The 22,999-nt window shown below is 37.1% G+C and overlaps 1 protein-coding gene across 3 annotated transcripts; it reads left to right on the top strand.

The window, feature by feature from the left end:
- Window positions 1-734: 734 nt before the first annotated feature.
- Window positions 735-22,326, top strand: LOC104586009 (ubiquitin carboxyl-terminal hydrolase 2-like). Of its 3 annotated transcripts, XR_016081466.1 has the most exons (3): window positions 735-4,141; window positions 17,635-17,841; window positions 21,739-21,874. XR_016081466.1 is itself a non-coding variant. In XM_088896832.1 (2 exons), the coding sequence occupies exons 1-2, from the start codon at window positions 1,221-1,223 to the stop codon at window positions 11,943-11,945; spliced, it is 2,964 nt and encodes a 987-aa protein (XP_088752958.1). In that variant the 5' UTR covers window positions 735-1,220; the 3' UTR covers window positions 11,946-12,040. The 3 variants fall into 3 exon arrangements, 2 of the variants coding, with proteins under 2 accessions (XP_088752958.1, XP_010241392.1); XM_088896832.1 differs by lacking the exons at window positions 17,635-17,841; window positions 21,739-21,874 and adding an exon at window positions 11,903-12,040; XM_010243090.3 differs by lacking the exon at window positions 17,635-17,841 and having other exon boundaries at window positions 736-4,141; window positions 21,739-22,326.
- The last annotated feature ends 673 nt before the right edge of the window (window positions 22,327-22,999 follow it).

Genomic DNA, 22,999 nt, shown 5'->3' with positions numbered 1-22,999 from the left:
ATCATATTTGTGGTCAAATTGATGAGAATAATCCTTTAACCAAAGACAAGGTCTTTTACTTCCATTCTACCATCTTGTTATTGACCTTCTCCTTTAAATTTTTATAAGTTATCTTAGTGACTTTACTAGATATAAGGAAAGTGCTAAAATAAATATATGCTTTAGACTAATGGAATTCTTATCATTCTAGACATAATTATTTGGAGTCTAAAGTTTTTTTTTCTTTTTTTTTTTTTAAATCTAAGGGTTAGTTTCACAAAATTTGGACATAACGAAAAAGCATTGGCAAAATTATGAATAATTTAAAGGTGTAAAATGGGTTGTGCGGTCCATGAACTTAAAATCTCAGGTCCAACACAATGCAGGCAGTACAATCCAATTTACACCTCTAATGATTAATTTATAATAAAATAATAAACACCTCATCTATAACCAAACACATAATAAATCACAAGATAAATACAATATTAAAAGAAAAAATAATAAAAAAACCAGTCATGCGGTGGCCGTCAGATACATCATATATATTTGACACTTCAAACAAGATTTTAATAAATAGATGGTTAAGATCCACTAAACAGCTTTTTATGTGGGCCATGTGCTGGGGGCAGGCCCGGCAGGAGACAACAGACAAGAGGGATCCGGACTAGAACAATAATCGGGTCCATTTTACACGGTTATTACAGTTTTACCCAAAGAACACTGCCGCAATTTTAACATCTCCATTTTCGTCTGTCTCACTGTCTCCCCTCTTTGAGTAGAGAGACTAGAGAGGGTGCGCATATCCTTAATAAGCGCTGGCCACTCTTGCTGTCTTCTTCTTCTACTCGGATTCTAGTTTCACCTTAACAATTTCGGGTAGATTTTCAGGTAACTAACTGTTTGTTCTTTATTTTTTCTCCCATGTTTTTAAGTTATATTGGACTTTTCTTTTTGGTTTTTCTTTGTTTTTGATTGTTCAGAGATTTGTAATTTGTAAAAATACGAGCTGGGTTCATCGTAGAACGCGAATTTGTTGTTGGGTTTCCAGCATATCTGTATATTTGAGCAGATAATCGGTGTTGGGTTGATTATTTTCGGTCCAACTGTGATTGTTTGGACCTGTTAGGGGATATTTGAGTGCAGTGTTTTTTTTTTATTTTTTTATTTTTTGGTGATTTTTGTTTGGGTTTAATTCTTTTTTCGTTGTGGGGGGTTTTGTTGGATTCGTATAAGAAATAATGGGAAAAAAGATTAAAAAGAAGACACGAAACAGTGGACATAGGGATAGACGAGTTTCTTCTGGTTCTCCTCGAACCATTCCCAAGCACTCGAATCCAACAGATGAGACTAGGGATGATGAATATTCAGTAGTAAAAGAGAGAAAGGGATGCACACATCTTGGGGAGGTTGATTTGGAGAAAGTGTCTTCAAAAATCGGGTCATCGGAGCCTGTTAGGTGTGAAGGTTGCATGGAAGGTGCTCCTGACCGAAGGGCAGGTAAGGAAAAAAGTAAACATGGGAAGAAGAAAGGAAGAGGTCCTACAGATGTAAAGTCGGAGACTAATAAATCCATTTGGGTCTGTTTGAGTTGTGGGCATTTTGCTTGTGGAGGGATTGGGTTGCCGACAACACCTCAAAGCCATGCCATTCAACACTTCAGATTTACCCGTCACCCCTGTGTAATTCAGTTGGATAACCCTCATCTTGGCTGGTGTTTTCCCTGTAATTTTCTAATTCCAGTTGAAAAATCAGAAGAGAATGGTGAACAGAAAGATATCTTATCTGATATTACGAAATTGATCAAGGGACGATCACCAGAAGTCTCCTCAGTTGATGTTGAAGACATTTGGTTTGGAGGTGGATCACAAGTTTTAGATGGTGGTGACAAGACGAAGCTAGGTGAGGTCGAATCACAAGTTTTAGATGGAAAGGGTGGTGGTGGTTATACAGTTTGTGGCTTGGTTAACCTAGGGAATACCTGCTTCTTTAATTCTGTAATGCAGAACCTATTTGCAATGGATTTGTTGCGGGATTACTTCATGAAGCTGGATCAATCTTTTGGGCCCCTGACTATGGCATTGAAAAAGCTCATCAATGAAACAAGTCTGGAGGTGGACTCAAAGAATGGGTTGAACCCAAAAGCCTTGTTTGGATGCATTTGTTCGAAATCCCCCCAATTTAGGGGATATCAGCAACAAGACAGCCATGAGCTACTCCATTTCTTACTCGATGGCCTATGTACTGAGGAATTGAGTGCAAGAAAATTACTCAGTTCTACTGGAAATGATGGGATGACTTCAAATCAGGGTTCTACTTTTGTGGATATGATATTTGGAGGCCAACTCTCTAGTACTGTTTGCTGTGTAGAATGTGGGCATTCCTCGGTTGTTTTTGAACCCTTCCTAGATCTTTCACTGCCAGTCCCAACTAAAAAACCTCCATCTAATAAAGCACCCCTATTCTCCCGTCCAAGAAAAACAAAGCTTCCTATTAAGAAAGGTGGAAGGGCTCGCCTAAAGGGCAATACTAATACCACCCCTCCATTGGTTCAAAGTGAGCCAGGCCCATCAGAAAGCAGTGGGTCATCTTGCCTGGTACAATCTAGTGTGCCTGTTGCAAAACAGATGGATGCTTTAGTTGATGATATTACATGGTTAGATTATGCGGGAGCAGGTGAAGTGTCTAATGACTTTGATTTGGTTTCACAAAATTTTGATGTCCCATCTATTCAAGATGCTGAAGAGAAGCAAATCTTTCAGAATTCTGCAGAGCAAACAGTTCCTTCCTTGGATCAGCTTTCATGGTTGGATTACATTGACCCAATTAAAGAACCTAGTGACCAGGATTTAGTTTCACAAAACTATGATATCTCAGTCGTTGAAGATTATGAAAACAAGCAACTGACCCCAAGCAGCAGGCTACAGAATAACTCTGATTCACATAGTAGGGCTTGTTCACCAAATGGAGAATCAAAACTGGAATTTGCTTCTTCTCAGAGTAATACCTGTGAGGATGAGCCCCCTTTACAGATTCAAGGTTCTGAAGTTCTGTTACTTCCCTACAAGGATGATAACTCAAACAATGAGGAGACGATTAGAAAAGAATGTGACCCCTCCACATCTGTTGTAGGCTGTGAATATGATACATTTGATGGCTTGGGTGACCTATTTAATGAGCCTGAGATGCCTGCTGTCTCTAATGCAGAATCCTGGTTATGTGACAAGAATTTTCAGTGCCAGGCAAGTGAAGTGACAGAAACAAGTTTCTTAGCTGGAAACAGTAGTGATTCTGGTCCAGATGAAGTTGATAACACAGATGCTCCAGTCTCTATAGATAGTTGTTTGGCTCATTTTACAAAACCTGAGATTCTATCTAATGAGCATGCTTGGCATTGTGAGAGGTGTTCGAAGATCTTGCGAAGCCAAAGGAGGAAATATAAAAATGACTACCAACAAACCACACCAAAGACCAGGGCAAATGCAGATGAAATAAGAAGGTTAAATAATTGTCCATTGGGTTCAGATGAGAATTCCATGCATCCTACTAAATACAGGCAGTTAGGTAATGGAAAGCTTGAAGGTGATACTGTTTCCACCTCCACTGCTGAATCTGCAAGTCTTGACCTTGAGATACCTGGTTATTCAAACCCAAAATGCACCAATTGCGAAAATGGTCAAATGAGTAAGGAAAGGGGTGCAGGGTTGGTAGACCCTGTGTCAAATTGTCTAGTCAACAAGTCAAAATTTTCTCAAGGGGATACATGTATTGGTGAATCGAGTCTTACTTCTCAAGAGCCATTACTAACTTTGGATCAGTCTGAATCTAGTACTGAAGTGACTTTTGGGGATCAAATCACTGATTCATGTGGTGTGGATGATTCTACTAGTATGTTATGCAATTCCAGTAAAACCGAACCTCAGGTTTTCCAGTTATTGGGTAGAGTTCATGAACCAGATGACAGTGATGATGAAGAAATGGATTCTGAAAATCTCAAGGTCAAGAGGGATGCAACTAAAAGGGTTCTCATCAATAGGGCCCCACCTATTCTCACCATTCACCTTAAACGGTTCAGTCAAGATGCTCATGGCCGCTTGAGTAAATTGAATGGTTATGTCATTTTCAGAGATGTGATTGATCTTAGGCCATATATGGATTCCAGGTGCTCTTTCATGCTCTTTTCATTTTCTTATCAGCATTTAATGATGCAATCCATTTTCTCCTTTTATATTGTTATAATTGTCACCATCATGGTTCTTATATCACTAACACTATTACTATTGTTGTTGTTACTGTTATTGTTAGTCTTTCTCTATAAGATTTATCATGTATCTGTGAACAGCTCTTTATTGGTTGTTGTTATTATTCTTTTAACCAAATGAGAGACAGTGTAAACTTGAATGACACAACAGTTTCTCTTTAGGAAATCAATCTATTGATACACATACATGGTGTTTATCATTTATTAATATAAAAGCATGTGCATCATGCATTCTTGTTTATATGCATGCATCTAGATTGGTCTGGTGCTTATTCTGTAATTAGAAAATTCTAGTTTAGAGTTTAGTATATTCCTATTATGTTTGAGGAATTCGGAATTCCAGCTTGGTGTAAAAATCAAAATTTGTGTCTAACCTTTGGTGTGATATTTTTTTTTTTGGTTAGAAAAGAAAGAGGGGCTACACAAGGCAGGGGGTTAGCACTTCCCCAATTATGAGAAAAGCAAAAATAGAAAAGAGACCTAGAACTAGACAAATCTTCAGACCCAACCATATGGCCACACCACAGTTGGATGTCTGTAACAACACAGTGGGTTGGGAGACCAGCAAATGCTTTGGTTGATTGTTTAGCCAAGCAAGAGGCAAATAGGAATGTATTGGGCTCAGCTGTAATTTGTTTTTTATTCAACTATGTAGCCTGTTGGGAGAGGCTGCAGCTCGTGCCTCTTCATGGGCTGTTTGTATCAATTTCAGTTTCTGAATTAATAAAGTTTTCTTACTTATCGAAAAAAAAAACCATATGGCCACAGTTGGCAAGCCAATCTGCAGCCTGGTTAGCTTCTCTGGAGGCATGACAATATTTGACCTTAAGCTCAGCTTCTCTGCAAATCTTATGACATCCTTGATGTTCCATGGAGGTTCAGTTTTAAGGTAATCAATGATTAAGTTGGAGTCCCCCTCTATCACAATTAGCTCATCTCTATAATCGACAGCAATTTTATGTGCAAAGAAAGCAGCCCAGGCTTCTGCCATGTTGATCATGGCCAGCTCACTATTTTTTCCTAGGACATTGAGCTATTTCCCCATCTAATCCCTAGCTATACACCCAATAGCACATTCCCCACTCAACTTCCTAGATGCATGAAAATTGATTTTGATGGCATCATAATTGGGGGCTTTCCATTTCACTCTAATCCACTGCTTCTTATTGTTACAAATGTTCCAGAGCTCACTTGAACCAATGCTTTATATACTCAATCATTGACTCTCCAGCTTTATCAATAACCACAGGAGGATTAAACTTACCATTAAAGGTTATTCCATTTCTGTTCTTCCAGATACCCCACAAAATAGCTGACACTTTTTGCTGAAGTAGACATTACTAGGATTATTTTCTCTTTTGGCCAATCTCTGCCACCGGTTCAGAAAGTAGTGGTTTCCAATCCCAGGTTTGGGAACTCGAGGGTCAATAATTGACCAAATTTGATAGGTAAACTGGCATCTTTGGAAGATGGTATCCGAATCTTCTTCCTCACCACAAAATGGGCAGCCAAGGTCAACATTAATACGCCCCTCCATAAATAACCTTTGAGGGGATCTTGTTATTAAGAAATAAATGCAGAAAGAATTTAACCTTGGGAGGGGGAGGGGAGCATAATTTCCAAATTTTCTTAGTCGCATTGATGATTTTCTCATTATCATGAATTCTGCTTCTGGCCTAGATATAAGCCATTTTCACAGTACATTTTCCCTTAGTATCAATTCTCCACACAATTTCATCTTCCTTGTTATTCTCAAGGGTTGCTAATTGCTATTGCTCTTATTTTGTTCCAAATCTCAGGAGGAACCAGATTGAGAATAATACTTTGGTCCCAATCAGTTTTGTTTTCATTTAATATCTCTGCCACCCTAAGGTCAGGATTTACCACATTCTCTAGTTGAAGCAGATTTTTTAAGAGGGGTATCACCAATCTACGTGTCACATCAGAACTTAATTTGGTTCCCATTTCTAATATTCTATGCAAGCTCTTGACTAAGAAGAGGTTTATTTTGGAGGATACCCCTCCAAACCCACAAGACTCCCTTCATGGGTTTGACGGCCCAAAAGTTCTATTCACAAAACTTGCTTTTAACCACTTGAACCCTTTCGTTCTAGGTTGGAATTTTCTAGTGTAACTTTGCATTGCTTGCAACATTGACCCACTCAAGGTTCTTTAGGCCCAACCCTCCTTATGTGGAGTGCAAAGGGGAAACAGCTTCTTACCTGAATTATCCCATAAGATTTTTTTTCCTAAAATTTTCTCCTTTTTTGACTCAAATGGGATTTTTGGGACTTTGGCCAAAGTCTTATGTAATTTCCTTAGAATATTTCTTGAACACCTCATTGTAGATTTCCTATAGTTTGGCTCCAAACTTGAGGTCCTAGAAAATTTGTCCATAATTTCCCTTATTTTAAGGGCTGCAGGAATAGAAGTCTTAGAAAAAATGGTACAATCATCAGCAAATTGAAGCAGGGAAATTGTAGGCCCTCTTTTTGAGGCCCTACTCCCTAGGCATCCTGATTCCTGATTATTCTTAGCTTCCCTTGAAATTAGTTTAGTTAGTATCTCACTACATAGAACAAAAATGTAGGGGGACAAAGGGTATCCTTGCCTTGTACCCCTGGATGGCCCGAACCTACTAGTGGGAGATCCATTGATCAAAGTCTGATAAGAAACAGATGGAATACATTCCCTGACCTAGTCAACCCATTTACTGTGAAATCCTAGTTTGAGGAGAGTTTTACAAATAAATTCCCATTAAATTTTATTGTAGGCGTTGTCCATGTCAATCTTGCAAGCCATGCTCCCTCCTTTCCTTTATTCTTTCTCATGCCGTTAAACATCCTATGAGAAATTAAGATATTATCCATGAGATGTTTATAGTGAGTCTATAAATTATTTCTAATAGGAGAAAGGTAAGGAGATGTTTAATGACATGAGATATTTGAAATTGAAGACAATCTTGTTGGTCAGAGATCAGTTGGAATTGTAGGGGATGGTTTTGCAAGGGGTGAAGACTGGGGTGCAGATCAGTTGTTTGAGAAGAACATGGTATTGGAATTGGAAAGATCAATGAGAAGTCTGAGAATTTGATGGAAAGTTGGAAACCAGGAAGATTACTCTTGCTATATGATTCAGAAATCAGAAAAAGCACCGAAATATTTTGGTGTTAAAAGTTTTTGGTAGGTTAAAAGGGGGTCTGTTTGGAATCAGGCCACATAAGAAAGTATTGAAATCTATTAAATTACTAAAGAAGTAGAGAGGTTTCGTTCTTGTTGTGTCGTTTGGGGTTCTAGTTTGGAGGCTCATGTTGGGATGTGATTTTCTTTATATTTCTCTAAAAGGGGTTGTTTCTTTTTATGTTTTGTTGTTTGGAGGTTTTGTTTGCTTGAGTTTGGTGTTTCGTTGGCTTCTCCAGTGGTTGGAGTGGTGTATTTTTTTGCTCTCTTTTATTGGGCTGGTTTTAGTTTGGGGGAGTGGGTAGGAGTTGCAATAATTTTTTTTCCTTTTCTCTCATGTGACTTCTGGTTCCCTTCCTTGTATCTTTCTTATTTATTTTAATAAGTTTTATTTTATCACAAGAAAAAAATTATAGGCTCACTATAGGGGGTTGAGTCTCCATTTGTAGACTAATTTCAATCAGGAAACTGACCATAAACAATATCAAATAGCTTTAAAACTAAGAAAAACCCATAAATAACTCATAGAAACACTAAAATATGGACTGTAACTCCTAAAACAACTCTAAATACCCACTACCAAGGATTTAAATATCAATATGATACGTCTGATACGGGGTGTATCGTATCAGTATCGGTGCAGGGTGATATAGGACATACTATGAATGGAAACGTATCCTGTAAATCGCGCGTATCAGACTGATACGGGTGCATATCGGTCCATACTGCATTGTATCAACCACAATGCATCGATACGGACTGATACACGTCTTTCTATTAAAAAAATTTAGTTGCTGATTATAGCATGATACGAACCCAGATCACCTAATGCCTAATGCCGAAATTCTTAACACAACTTCAAACCACTAAGCCATCTCGTGTCTTGTGACATTTAATGAAATAAAATAATTTTTATTTTGTATCCATATACAATCCAAACAAATAATACATATTTACGTTTAATAACTCCAACTAAAAATTGAAAGAAATAATATTTAAAATTAGCATTTTATAAACAAATGGAATAAATAATCTATCAAATCCACATTTACATCAAAAGATGATTTTAATCTCAAGAAAATTATACAAATAAAATATTAGTAATAGAACAATTGTTTTAGTACTTAAAATTTATAAATTTGTGTATGATATATATCTTACAATTTTTGTATATTTTTGTAACTATTGATTAATATTTTATTTTATATTAAATGACAATATGTTTATTATTTAAAAAATAAAAAATTTTACAAAATATTGAATCTATCAAATCCACTAATTTACATTTATATGAAAAACGGTTTTTTTTTTTGGAAAAGGTAAAGTAATATTTAATAATTAAAAATTTAAATTCACAGAAATAAATTTAAAAATGATTTTTAAATTTAAAAAATTCACAGAAATAAAAATTCTAATAATAAAATAATTATTTTAGTAATTAAAAATTATGAATTTGCATATGGTATATATCTTAGGAATTTTAACAGATTTGATATATTTTATGTTAAAACTATATATTTTAGTAATCTCTGTTGTAGTTTATGTATTTGCTGTTTGGAGAGGCAACACTTAGTGCCTCTAAGGGGATTTTCATGTAACCAATCTTTGAAATAATGGAAGATGATTTTATTTATAAAAAATGATAATTGAATTTATATTTGAGAATTTAATATTTGGTTAACATTTTTGTTAATGTTAAAAAGTAAAAATAATTAAATAGAAAATAATTGATATAGTAATTAGGATAAATATAATAGGTCCATATGTTTTGTGTCTTGGACTCTTGATTAATGCATTGCATGATATATCTATGCATCCCGCTATATTAATTGTATATATGTGTGTGTGTGTCTTATATATTTGTACACTATTTATGGCTATTTGACCTTAAATTTAATGTTATTAATGTATTTATTAAATTTGTATGCGTTTCCCTAGTGTATCCAAATGTTTCCATATTTTTTGTCCTTATCTATGTGTTTCCAAAGCGCATTTGTATCTGTATCCAAGTTGTCCGATACGATACTCGATACCGATACTTTAATCCTTGCCCACTACTAGTCCTACTAAGCTAAACTGATTAAATTCAGTGACACATCAACATTTACATCTCAATGGTAAAAAAAAAACCTGCTTGGTATGGTCTGTTTACAATGGAAGCTGCAACGTAATACAATGCTTTGGGTTAATATGAATGTGCCTGTTTGAGAAAGCCAAATTTCTTAGCTTCCTCAAATGGCCTTGAGTTCAAGAAGCTAATGTGACATGATGACAGTGAGGTGTGTTTAATGGGTCGATTTGTGTTTAGTTTATTTTCTTTTAAATTAAGAAGTTGTTGGGCCTTGGGCCCATTAGTTTTTATTTTTAAAAGAGTTGTAACTATTTAGTTTGAGTTGCCGCCCTACTAAGGGCATCTTTGTAATATCTCATATTTAAGTTAAATATAAATAGAATGAGGGGCTGGCGGCTAGGGTTATGATACACACAATCCTAGTTGACCTTCTCCTTTTCTTCCTCTTTCTCTTCTTATTGCTGAAATCTACAACTTTCCCCTCTTCCTTTCACAAGAAGCTTGACCGAATCAGCAGATAGTGGTTTCTACTTGGTATCAGAGCAGGTTGAAGGTTATGGAAGTGATTCTCTCATGCAGCCCTATATCGGCCGATTGCATGGAGATTTAAGAGGCTGATCGAAGCTCTCAGGTAAGCCCAGTTTTTGGATTTTCTTGATGGATCTGTATGCCCTATAGCTGGTCTAGGGTTTTTCATCAGAATCAGGAAAAACTGGAGAGAGGGGAAGAGTCCTGTTTTTGTTGGACTCTTTCAATTTTGACCTAGGTAGTGGTGCCCTATTTTTTTTAGGGTTCCTTAGAGTTTTTTATAAGGGGCGATTCAAGTCCCACGTGGTTTGGAGGCTCCTAGAGAGGGCGGTTGCTTTTTCTCTTTCTTTTCCCATCCCACAGAAAAGGAATCTTTCGTGGGAAGAAAGTCCAGGACACCAAAGGAGTGTCGTTGGTTCCATAAGGTGTTTTGTTTGTTCTTGTTGCATTTTTTATTTGTTTCTATACCCTTTTGAAGAAGCATGGAGAGACACAGAGTTGAATATAAGCCCAGGAATGAAATGGGACTTGTGGGAGGAGGTGTTGGAGACCCCTTCAGAGCTGGGACCATTACTATAGTTAGGTTGGATGGTACAAACTACTTTGAATGGTTCCAATCTGCAAAGATGGCCATTGGGGCTCGTGGAAAATTGGGGATTACTGGTGAAGAGGTGAAACCTGAAATTGGCAACTCCCGGTGGGTGTAGGAAAATTATATGGTAATGACATGGTTGTGTAATTCCATGTTGCCACATACAAGTAAAAATTTTTTATGGGCAAATACTGCTAGGGAGATATGGGATGGGGTTGCAGAAACCTATTCACAAAGGGAGAATGTTGCTAGGGCTTATCAACTGAGGAATCAAATTATTGCTATAAGGCAGGGAGATAGATCTGTTGTAGCCTATTTTTCAATCCTTAAGACCCTGTGGCAGGAGATCGACCATCTAGAGACTTTTGCTTGGGAAACCACCAAGGATGCAACTACCTATCAAAGACACTTAGAGAAGTATAGGGTGTTCGAGTTCCTTGCTGGCTAACCCTGAGAATGACATTGCACGACAACATCTTCCTTCCAGTGACAGTGTCACTCTCTCCCAAGCATATGCCTTTATGTCAGGAGGAGTGCAGGAGGGATGTAATGATGAAGAATCTCATTTCTGATTAGTCCGCTATGGTAAGTGCTGTGAAATCTAAACAGAATGGCAATGAAAACAAGGAAGACAAAAGGGACTTGGTCTGTGACTACCGTAAGAAGCCTAAGCATACAAGAGATACTTGTTGGAAGCTTCACCCACATCTTGTGCTGACCAGATTGAAGAATAAGAAAGGAATTGCGCACATGGCAGTTAATGGTGACACTCCCCCCCCCCCCCCCCCCTCCCCTACTACAGCTGCTTTGGAGTCCGTTGCACCTACTGCAGTAAGGGCCGAGCTTGAGGTTTGGGTTACTTCTGAAATCAGAGGTATACAACTAGTTCCAGTTCAGCCGCAAGCGGACAACAAGGTATAGGTAGCACAGGTGGAGCTCACTTTACCTCCTTTGCCCACACAGGTAGTTCACATGTCACTGCAAACTATGTTTCTGCTTCAGGTAAGGAGAGATCTCCTTGGATTATAGACTCTGGAGCCTCAGAGCACATGACCCATTGCTCCACTATTTTCTCCTCTTACCAGCTCTGTTCTGGCAGAGATAGGGTCTCCACAGCTGATAGATCCCATGTTCCTATTGCTAGGAAGGGATCTGTCAAAATTAATGATTCCATTTGTTTACTCTCTGTCCTCCATGTTTCTAGATTGAACACCAATTTATTGTCTGTTAGTAGTTTGACTAAGAATTTGAATTGCTCAGTAATTTTTTCTCCTGGACGTTGTATTTTGCAGGATCTGGATTCAAAGAGGACGATTGGGAGTGGTTGTGAAGTGAATGGAATCTACCTCTTGGATGCTCTCCCTCTTTCACCAAAGTAATCATGTTTGCAGGGACAATGAGTCAAAATCTGTGGATCAGATTATGCTTTGGCATAATCGTCTAGGTCATTTGTCTTTTTCCTCTTTGAGTTCTTTGTTTCCAAAACTGTTTGAGTCTGTGAGTCTGACAGGTTTGAAGTGTGAAGGTTGTGAACTTGGAAAGCATTGTAGACACTCTTTTAAACCTAGTAATAAAATATGTTCTTCTCCTTTTGATGTTATTCATTCGGATGTGTGGGGCCCTTATCATGTTCCCTCTATGGGTGGCTATCGCTATTTTCTCCTATTTGTGGATGATTTCTCTCGATATTCCTAGATTTATCTGATGAAATCCCGCGATGAAATACCATCCTTGGTGAGGCAATTCCACTAGATGGTACTAACACAGTTTGAAACGAGAATAAAGATGTTCAGATCTGACAATGCTAGGGAATATTTTGAGAGACATCTTGCCTCGTATCTGTTGGAGTATGGTGTTGTCCATCAGAGTAGTTGCTCCTACAGTCCACAACAGAATGGTGTTGCAGAGAGGAAGAGCAGACACATTGTTGAGACGGCAAGAAGCATGATGATCACAGCTACAGTTCCGGTTCGTTTTTGGGGTGATGTAATTCTCACGACAGTATATCTGATTGAAAGGGTGCCTTCTCGTATACTTGGATTCAGCACTCCGTTCAACCTTCTTTTTCCTCAGGGGGAGATGTTTCATATTCCTCTAAGGGTGTTTGGGTGTGTCTGCTTTGCGCATATCCTTGGTCCTTACCGTTCAAAGCTTGATCCCAAGGCAAAGAAATGTGTCTTCCTTGGATATGCAGAGAATCAGAAAGGGTACCGCTGCTATGATCCAGTCTCTGGGAACCGGTATGTTACTATGAACATTACCTTTTTCGAATCTACGTGCTTCTTCTCAAGGAATCCTTCTCAGGTGGAGTGTTTTGGGGAAGTAAGTCAGCAGTCTATCCCTCTCCCAGTTCCAGTCCCTGTGTCTACTCCTGTGCTTGACCACCACCCGATATCACCTACCTTGCCACCTCCTTTGCGTTCCGTCTCACAACATTACTCACGGCAGAGACTTCATAAGGCGGTTGATTCCACTACAACAGAACTCACACCACTTCCTGTTGATCCCTTGGAGACTCCAAATTCGGCTGATACGGATTCAGGTATTCCTCTTGATCCCACTACTATTTCAGTTTCCATTGGTCCTACTAACACTATTACAGATAACCTTGATCTCCCTATTGCTCTTAGAAAAGGGAAGAGAAAGTGCACTGCTCATTGTATTTCAGTTCCCATTGGTCCTACTAACACTATTACAGATAACCTTGATCTCCCTATTGCTCTTAGAAAAGGGAAGAGAAAGTGCACTGCTCATTGTATTTCACAGTACTTATCCTACAGTGGACTTTCTCCTTCCTACCGTGCTTTTCTCTCTTCTCTTGATTCAGTGTCTATACCCAAGGGTGTTAGTGAGGCTCTCTCCAAACCTGAGTGGAAGACAACTATGCAGGAAGAGATGGAGGCTTTGATTAAGAATCAGACATGGGAGATTTTGTCCTATCAAAAGGCAAGGAGACAGTTGGATGCAGATGGGTTTACACAATAAAGTATAAGGCTGATGGAAGTATAGAGAGGTACAAGGCAAGACTTGTTGCGAAAGGGTACACACAGACCTATGGCATTGATTATCTAGAGACATTTGCGCCAGTTGCAAAGATGACCTCTGTTCGGATACTCCTTTCTCTTACTGCCTCATACTCTTGGCCCTTGTTTCAACTGGACGTGAAGAATGCTTTCCTAAATGGGGATTTGCAAGAAGAGGTGTATATGGATCTTCCGGCTGGTTTTTATGATAATGCTGAAAAGGGAAAGGTATGCAAGCTGAAGAAGTCACTACATGGCTTGAAACAATCTCCTAGAGCATGGTTTGATAGATTTAGAAAGGCCCTGATTGTTTTTGGCTACACTCAAACTCAATCTGATCACACCTTGTTTGTGAAGCAGGGGATCTTTGGTGTCAATCTTCATTGCTTATGTGGATGATATTATTGTCACTGGGAATTATCTGAGTGAGATTGATAGTCTGAAGAGGAACCTGCATAAGGAATTTGAGATTAAGGATCTTGGAGAATTGAGATACTTTTTAGGCATCGAAGTTGCAAGATTGAAACATGGAATTTTTATCTCTCAAAGGAAGTATGTCTTGGACCTTCTCCAAGAGACAGGGAAGCTTGGAACAAAGGCAGCTAGCACCCCCATTGATCAAAACCATAGAATCAGTGCATCAGAAGGTGAACTAGTAAAGGACCTTGGGAGATACCAAAGACTTGTGGGTTGGCTACTATACTTGTGTATGACAAGACCAGGCATCTCCTATGCAGTAAGTGTAGTGAGTCAATACATGCATGCTCCACGAGACCAGCACTGGAAGGCAGTTGACAGGATCCTTGCTTATTTGAAGGGACATCAATGGAGAGGCATATTATTTACTGATCATGGACAGTTGAAGGTAGAGGCTTATACAGATGCGGATTGGGCAGGATGCCTTGATGACAGAAGATCAACTTCAGGAGTGTGCACCCTAGTTGGGGGTGACCTAGTCTCATGGAAGAGTAAAAAACAAACAGTTGTGGCAAGATCAAGTGCAGAAGCCGAATATAGGGTCATGGCACATGGAGTTTCAGAACTTCTCTGGATCCGTTCTCTGTTAGAAGAAATCGGTGTACAGGCAGAAAAACCTATGATGCTATACTGCGATAACCAGGCAACAATTAATATTGCCCATGATCCAGTCCAACATGACCGAACTAAGCACATTGAAGTAGATAGACATTTTATCAGAGAAAGGGTAACTTCTGGAGAAGTTTGTCTTCCATACATTTCTTTTGATCTGTAGCTTGCTGATGTTCTCACAAAAGGTGTTGCAAAGAATAAGCTGGAGCATGATCTACGCAAGTTGGGAATGTGTGACATCTACTCCCAACTTGAGGGGGAGTGTTGAATGGGCCGATTTGTGTTTAGTTTATTTTCTTTTAAATTAAGAAGTTGTTGGGCCTTGGGCCCATTAATTTTCATTTGTAAAAGAGTTGTAACTATTTAGTTTGAGTTGCCGCCCTACTAAGGGCATCTTTGTAATATCTCATATTTAAGTTAAATATAAATAGAATGAGGGGCTGGCGGCTAGGGTTATGATACACACAATCCTAATTGACCTTCTTCTCATTTTCTTCCTCTTTCTCTTCCTATTGCTGAAATCTACAACTTTCCCCTCTTCCTTTCACAAGAAGCTTGACCGAATCAGCAGATAGTGGTTTCTACTAGGTGTACCCAATCAATTTGTACTTTTGAAATGCCCACTTTGAACCAAAGGTTGTTCAGTTGAAAACAAAGCAGAAACTGCCTAGTCAGCAGTTTTTATAACCAAACAGTTTTATGGTTGCAATGGAAACATAATGAATGAGGTGTTGCAAGGTCGAAATGCCTCAACCTCAAGCGTCACCATACCAAACACCCACTAAATTGGCCATAAACTATACTGATTCATATTGACCCCCGAAGCTTGTTTGCAAGAAAAGTGAAGATGCTAAATCTTGAACCTTTCAAAATTCTAAAATCTCTCTAATATGACTCACTAAACTAGTTTCATTCTTTGAAGATTAATGTTATTTGTATGGCACCAACAATCTTGAAAATGACCTTAAAATCTCAAGTTGACCAGCATTGATTAAAAAAAGCTCAAGTTGACCAGAAATTGAATTACTCAAATTATGAAATTGCAATTGACATACAACTAAGTAGAAAATTAGAAAATTGGTTTCTCCTTCCATGGCTCCTTTCCCCTTTTCTACATGGATGTCACTCTCTCTAGCACTTAAAATAATCTTCATCTAAGCTTTGCCTTAAGAGAATAGTTATTTATAGAGTGTGGTCAAACTTATCTCAAAGGAATATATTCAGAGACTTGGACACTTTTGAGGATGATTACTTTGGTGGGTACTAGCTTGTAAAGATTTTTGAAATGTGGTGATTTTGGAACTTTTTTCATTCTTCTTCTGATTTGTTACCAGAAGCTTTATTGATGTGTGAAAGAGGAAGGATTACAGTGTGCCAAGTAGCTCTCTTTAAATATTAGGCTAGCCCCAACTAAAAATTTGTGCTTGTGGGTGGTCAGAAATGTAGGTATGAGTCGTATGACAAAGGAGGTGGATGGTTAAAATTTTATGATGTTAATGCTCCTAAAGATAGGACCCACCAAATGCCACCCAGATCCTGTTTGTAGGTCATACTTAAATGCTCCTTTTTGCAGTTATAAGGCTGGGTCTTTTTTTCTCAATAACCATGAATTTTATTAATGGAGAAAAATGTACACATACAATCAAACAAAAAGAGAGATAAGATCTATCTCTCCCCTTTCTTTTTCTTACAATTGTGCCCAGAAAATTTGATCTCTCCCCACCTCTTGTTTAGCTAAGTACCAGCCACACTATCATCAGTCCTTTTTACCCATTGAAATCTCACTTCCATGTCTCTAGTCAGCCATCTGAAATTCTGAATTTCTTTCTCATTCCTATAAGCCCAAAACTTTTACTCTTTGCTTTGTAACCATCTCACCACCAGTTTAGAGTGTCCCTCTCTTCATTCCTAAGAATTCCTACTCCTAAATTCCCCAGGTTTGCTATGCCGGTGCCATCAAATTAGAGTTTAATAAAGCCTCTTTCCAGTGGAGACTAATAACTAAAGAGTAATAGCCTTAGTTGTGGATGTTCCCACCACTTCCATGTTTAATGATGTCATCAATTGAAAAAGATGAAAGGCTCTCCATATATTTCACCCAATGAGCCACACTAGAAGTTATACATTCAATTATAGGTTCCTTCTTTCCTTTTCTATTAAATATTTTACATTTCTTTCTTCCCAAATTGTCCAAATGATTGCGGCCTTGGTACTTCTCCACATGGTTCTTCTCCTTTTCTTTGGCCAAACAAATGTTGTAGGAGCAAACAAGCTTGCCATAATAGATGGAAGGTTCTATCTACAGCCAAACAAAGAGAAAAACCGATCCTAGATGCATACAACAAATAGACAGGAGATTAGCTAGTGATAGCAAGTCTCACCATTGGCTTTGTAATGGACACACCAATAGGGGGATAAGCAGCAATTAGGTCTCCTCTTTTTAAGCAAATCACAAGTGTCATAAGGTTTTGTCCTTTATTCATCCAATTATAGATCTTGTACATGGAGTAACTTTTACTAGTTAAACAAAAACTTGGGGGTAAGGGACATGACTATCTTGCATGAGATGTTTCTCCTTAGAATCTCATGATTCCATTGCTTTGATCAGTAACACCAAATCTTGAAGTCTGATCAATAGAGCTATAAATCTTGGTTTGACCACAGCCTATCCGTGTAATTGTATCGCAATATAGAATATTTTATTGTTGAGGCACCATTTTCTCAATCTTGAATGAGAGGGAAGATTCTAAACAAACACAAATAAATGCTATGTATCTACTATTAAGTATAATATATCATGTATCTTCTGCTAGGAAGATACACCATTGCTTGTCCAAATTCCAAAACACTGACAATGAGTACACCATTGCTTGTCCTTGTCATCCCCTTTCTTCTGAAATTAACCTTTGCAGGACTCATACCACTCATGCCTCCCCTAGCCAGCCAAGGCTATCTGCTCCCCCCTCAGGAGCATTCATTGCATTCGTCCTACTTTCCTTAGTCTGGACTAGTGCATACACCTCGTGGACAGAAGGAAGGTCTTTGCTGCCCAAAATCTGAACTCTAATAGGCTCATATATAGGACTCGGCCCAAGCAAGGATTAAAGTATCGGTATCAGGTATCGTGTCGAACAATTCAGATTCAGATTCAGATACAGATATGGATATGCTTTGGGAATGCATGGATACGGACAAAAAAAATGAAAACACATGGATACACTAGAAAATACATACAAATTCCACAAACACATTAATAACACTAAATTTAAGACCAAAATAATCACAAATAGTATATAAATGCATAGAAAATGTATATTTTAATGATATATATGAAGAAATGTATTACACTTAATATACCGGAATGCGTAGATATCATATAATTTTATTTATAGTGCATTAGTCAAGAGTTCAAAACACCAAACACATGCACATATTATATTTTAATTATTATATCAATTATTTTTATTTTACTATTTAATTTTTTTAGCATTAACAAAAAAGCAACTAAATATTAAATCCTCAAGTGCAAATTAAAAATATCAATTAATAATTCATAAAAATATAATTTTCACTTAAAGTATATCAAATTTGTTAAAATTTCTAAGATACATATCATATACAAATTCATAATTTTTAACTACTAAAATGATTATTCCATTATTAATATTTTTATTTCTATAAATTATATGAAATAAAAAATCGTGTTTTGAAATAAATGTAGATTAGTGGATTTGATAGATTCAATTCAATATTATATTCTTCAATATTTTATAAACAATATTTTTATTTTTTTGTAAATAATAAATATGTTGTTACTACTTATTAATGTAAATTAAAATATTAATTAATAATTTGTAAAAATATATAAAAATTTTAAGATGCATATCATGTGGAAATTTATAAATTTAAGTATTAATTATTAAAATAATTATTCTATTATTAATATTTTACTTGTATAATTTTTTTGATATTAAAAATAATCTTTTATGTAAATGTGGATTTGGTAGATCATTTGTTCTATTAGTTTATAAAATACTTTTTTTTAAGTATTATTGTTTTGAATAATGGTTAGAATTGTTAAATATAGACATGTGGTTTTTGTTTAAATTGCATATAGACGCAAAAAGTAATAAAATTTATTTTGTTTTATTTATTATCACAAGATGAAATATGGCTAGATGGTTCTGAGGCGCGTTGTAAGTTGGCGCCCTCTGGGTGACCAGAGTTTGAACCATCATGTTATGTTTTTTCTAGAGAATAAATGGATATGGCGTATTGCGTGTATTGATCCGTATCGGCCGATACAATGCAATACAGCCCGATACACATTTGTATCGGTTTGATACGAACGATTTCGGGATACACTTCTATTCATAGTGTATCCTGTACGGGGCGTATCATATCAATATTTAAATCCTTGAGAACAACTGTAGTTTCTTTGGCTTTGTTGAAGTGTTGGCTGTATTGTAACTTGGCACCTGTTTGTCACTGATTAATAAAATTAATTCTTCTTTGCTGATAAAAAAAGTAATAAGGCAAAAACATGCTGTTTGGACACCAACTTTTTATAGGCCTTGGCATCTTCATTCTTCCACTCAATATTTTGGTAATAATCAAGTTCCTTCCAAACTGAAGTAAGGGTTGAGTAATAGGATGATAAGATCTGTTCCCCTTGCTTAAATTTAGAGGGTTCTGCTTGTAACTGGTAAATCCGAGCATAATGTCTCTGTTCTGAGTAAGGAGACTTGGCCCGCTCCCAGATTTTTCGGGCTGTATCAGCCCATATAAAGTTATTTTTAACTGAAGGCAACATAAATGTAAGCAACCAGGACATAATTAAACAATTCTCTTGATTCCATTTATCATGTTCTGCAGTTCCAGATTTTGATTCCTTTACAGTTCCAGTTAGGTAGCCAATCTTACCCCTAGCTGTGATGTACAGTTTAAGCTCATTGGACCATGCTAGGTAGTTCGTACCATCAACTGGGGTAATTTTTTGGGAAAACTCATATGGTCCACTCTACTGTTCAGTCCTCCCTAACTACAAGAAACATTATAGGTGGCAGTATCGTCAGATGCCATGAGAGCACACCTTAAGGAAGACTATTCACTGCCGTCTACACGGTAATAAGAAGGGTGTCAGTAAGGAATTGAGGAATCTCTGAAGACAAGGAGTGGAAGCTGGACAAACTAGTGTTAGCTGTTGGAAAATCTGATGTAGTCTGGGCTCTGATATTACCTGAGTTCTCTCAGCTTCCGGGAGATCTAGGAGAAAGATTTTGGAGGTTGTGGGGTTACAAAATCGTGAGATGGAGATTTGAAATTGTGATGTTTTTTGTTCTGTTTTTGTTATCAGGTGTTGCCTTAACGCCTATCAAGGATGTACTATTTATTTTATTTGATTTTAATAAATTTTCTTTTTACTTATCAAACAAAAGGGTAATAAGGAAAACACCGCTCTTGGGAGCAAACCAACACCTTCCTAGCAAGCCGAGACCCAAAAACAAGCCTCTACCAATGGCCTACAATGGTAACAACACTAAATTCCCCTTTTAGGAGCACCACCATATTCTTCCAGGACCAAAAATAGGTCACTTACACATCAAGCAACAGCACTCTGCAACTGTTACTGAGCTAATAAGTCATACCATACCTAACACAGGTCACAAACCTCAACGTAAGAGGATCACACGATCCACAAAGGGCACGAGGGGCTTCTAGGCTGTTCTACAGCATTTGGCCACTACAACTACATCACTGTCTTGGTACTACGACCAAGATAGAGGTAGGAAAAAACTATCTCTGATCAAATTGATGTGGTTCTGTCTCTAGATCCAGGGAAGATGAAGAATAGAGGAAAAAACTACCACAATCTGCTTTCAGGCCTCAGATCTTCACTCTGCTACCATATTACTTGTGGAAAAGAGAAGGAATAAGAGGTAGGAGACAAGAGAAGAGAGGAGAACACGAGAAGAAAAAATAGAGAGCCAAAAGTAAATAGGTGGCACTCCTTTTTATTATTTATAGGGCAGCAATACAAAAGATATAAAATGTCAAAAATGCCCTTGTGACACTAACATTAATAAATACAACATCATTGTAGTTCCATATTGAAGATTTAACATTTTGATGTGTTAGGATTCTTCAGTTTGTTCAGTTAATGGTGTCTCCTAAGGAGTTTGCTTGATTTTATGCATATTAATTCATACATACACTTCTGATCATTGAGTGTTGCACGGACTCTCCTATATGGATGAAGTGTCCATGTAGGATACACATTAGGTTCCAATACTTCATGAGTTCTTGAGAAACACTTTTATATAGCATTTTCCTTTTTCTCCTTTCTTATTTGACATAAATGAACAACTAATATACATGATGAATAGTGTTTTGTTTTCTATAGAGCATTGCGAAGTAATAAATTTCCATAGGTATACAATGTTAGAATTCAAAACATACAGAGTATTTTAATGGTATATACTTTTATTTGGACATATACTGAATTCATGCTTTTTCATCTGGCTGAGTCAAGAGTCAAAACACCCGGACATGACATACATCAGATTCTATAGATTCTATTCTTGAGTCCATGCCCATGTAACACCATGAGAATCATAATCTAGCACAGAATATGGTCCTTAGTAGAGTGGGGTAGTGAAAAAGAATTGATTTAGTTGATCCCATATTATTAAGATAAGGTTTTGGTCAGTTAAATTGAGACAGCTGTAATAGAGTGCATTATTTTGTGTAGTTTAGTAATTGCAACTTCTTATTGGGGTTTTCACCCCATTGTAATGCGATGATTAGTATAATGTACTGATTTATAAATTAAATAAAGGTAACCATTTCCAATAAAAAAAATAGATAAAATAAGATGGCTTGGACTATCATGCTTATTTGATGGGATTGATTTTGTATTATTCAAATCAATTTCATAGAAACTGCATACATGCATAGCACCATGAATTTGATCTTGTTAAAAGGTAATGAAAATATTTTCTCATTGCACTTTGCAGGTGTGGAGAAGAAAGAGAGAAGTGTGAGTACCGTCTGGTTGGTGTAGTGGAGCACTCTGGGACCATGAGAGGAGGCCATTATGTGGCTTATGTGAGAGGCAGAAAAGGCAGAGGTAAGACCAATGGTGGACAACAAGAATCCACATGGTACTATGTCAGTGATGCTCATGTACGTGAGGTTTCTCTAACAGAAGTCCTCCGGAGTGAAGCCTATATCTTATTCTATGAGAAGGTTTGATTTTCTTTTTTCTTTTTTTATTTATTTATTTTTGTGAAATTCTATCTACATTCATGCTATACTGAGTTTTGGTGCAAGTGTGCAACTGAACAACCTACAAAGTGGAGAGAGAGGGAGTTGAGAATATGAAGACATGTATAACCGAAACGAGTAATTCCTCTTTCCATGGGGGTGTTTTCTTACCGATACATAGAAAATTAGTTATATTGGATCAATTTGTAATTTTTGTGGGTAATGAGGAGGATACCCATTTTTTGATGTATCATGACAACACAGTTTTGTTTATTTAGATTTGTTACATGGAAGATTATTTATTTAATGATTTCTTTGAGTAAAGATCCATTCTTAAATATGACTGGAAGGCGGTTTATCATTGATCATAGGATCTTAGCATTTGGATGTGTTAAGTTTCAGTGCACCAGTAGATCATGGATGACATTGAACTGGAAGCAGATCATGCCATTATAAACAAATTTTGAACCTTAGACATGTCTACTTAGTTTCAGCTAGATTTTCTTCTATTCTCCCTTTATATATGTCTATGCACATTTCTTGGAAATATCAAGATCTAAATATCTAATGAGGGTGTCTGTTTAGATGGAAATATGCTTCTGTGCAATGGTCTGGTAGTGTAATTTCTCAAAATCCATTGCTTGTTGCCCATTTATTTTCTCTCTATACTACAGAAGTAGTAGATATGTATGTAATTTGTAAACCATCTATGATGACAATGATCATCATTTCAAGCAATTGTAGGGGATTGTAGAAAAATATGAGTTAATCCTGAGAAAAGCCAGCATGATGGAGTATAATTGCAGCTACATCTATCAATGATTGGCCCTGGATTTCTGACCCCAAACAATCAGCTGCCCTAAAAGGGCCCTAAACCTATAAATAGAGCTGCACCATATATAGTCCTTATTGAACGTTTTACCCATTAGAGAAGCTAGGAGATAGCAGAATTTTCTCTGTACAAATATGACAATTTTAATGAAACGAAGATTAGTATGTGTTGGTTTTGAA

This window comes from Nelumbo nucifera, chromosome 1 (genome assembly GCF_055504915.1).
Source record: "Nelumbo nucifera cultivar China Antique chromosome 1, China Antique-T2T, whole genome shotgun sequence".
Lineage (NCBI taxonomy): Eukaryota > Viridiplantae > Streptophyta > Magnoliopsida > Proteales > Nelumbonaceae > Nelumbo > Nelumbo nucifera.
Note: the sequence above shows the minus strand (reverse complement) of the source record. Positions and strands in the feature narration are given on the sequence as shown.

What these genes read in the sequence shown, in the direction of transcription:
- LOC104586009 (XM_010243090.3), top strand. Translation starts at nt 1,221, where the DNA reads ATGGGAAAAAAGATTAAAAAGAAGACACGAAACAGTGGACATAGGGAT. An exon ending in AGGCCATATATGGATTCCAG is followed by an intron (nt 4,142 to 21,738) that starts GTGCTCTTTCAT and finishes TGCACTTTGCAG; the next exon opens with GTGTGGAGAAGAAAGAGAGA.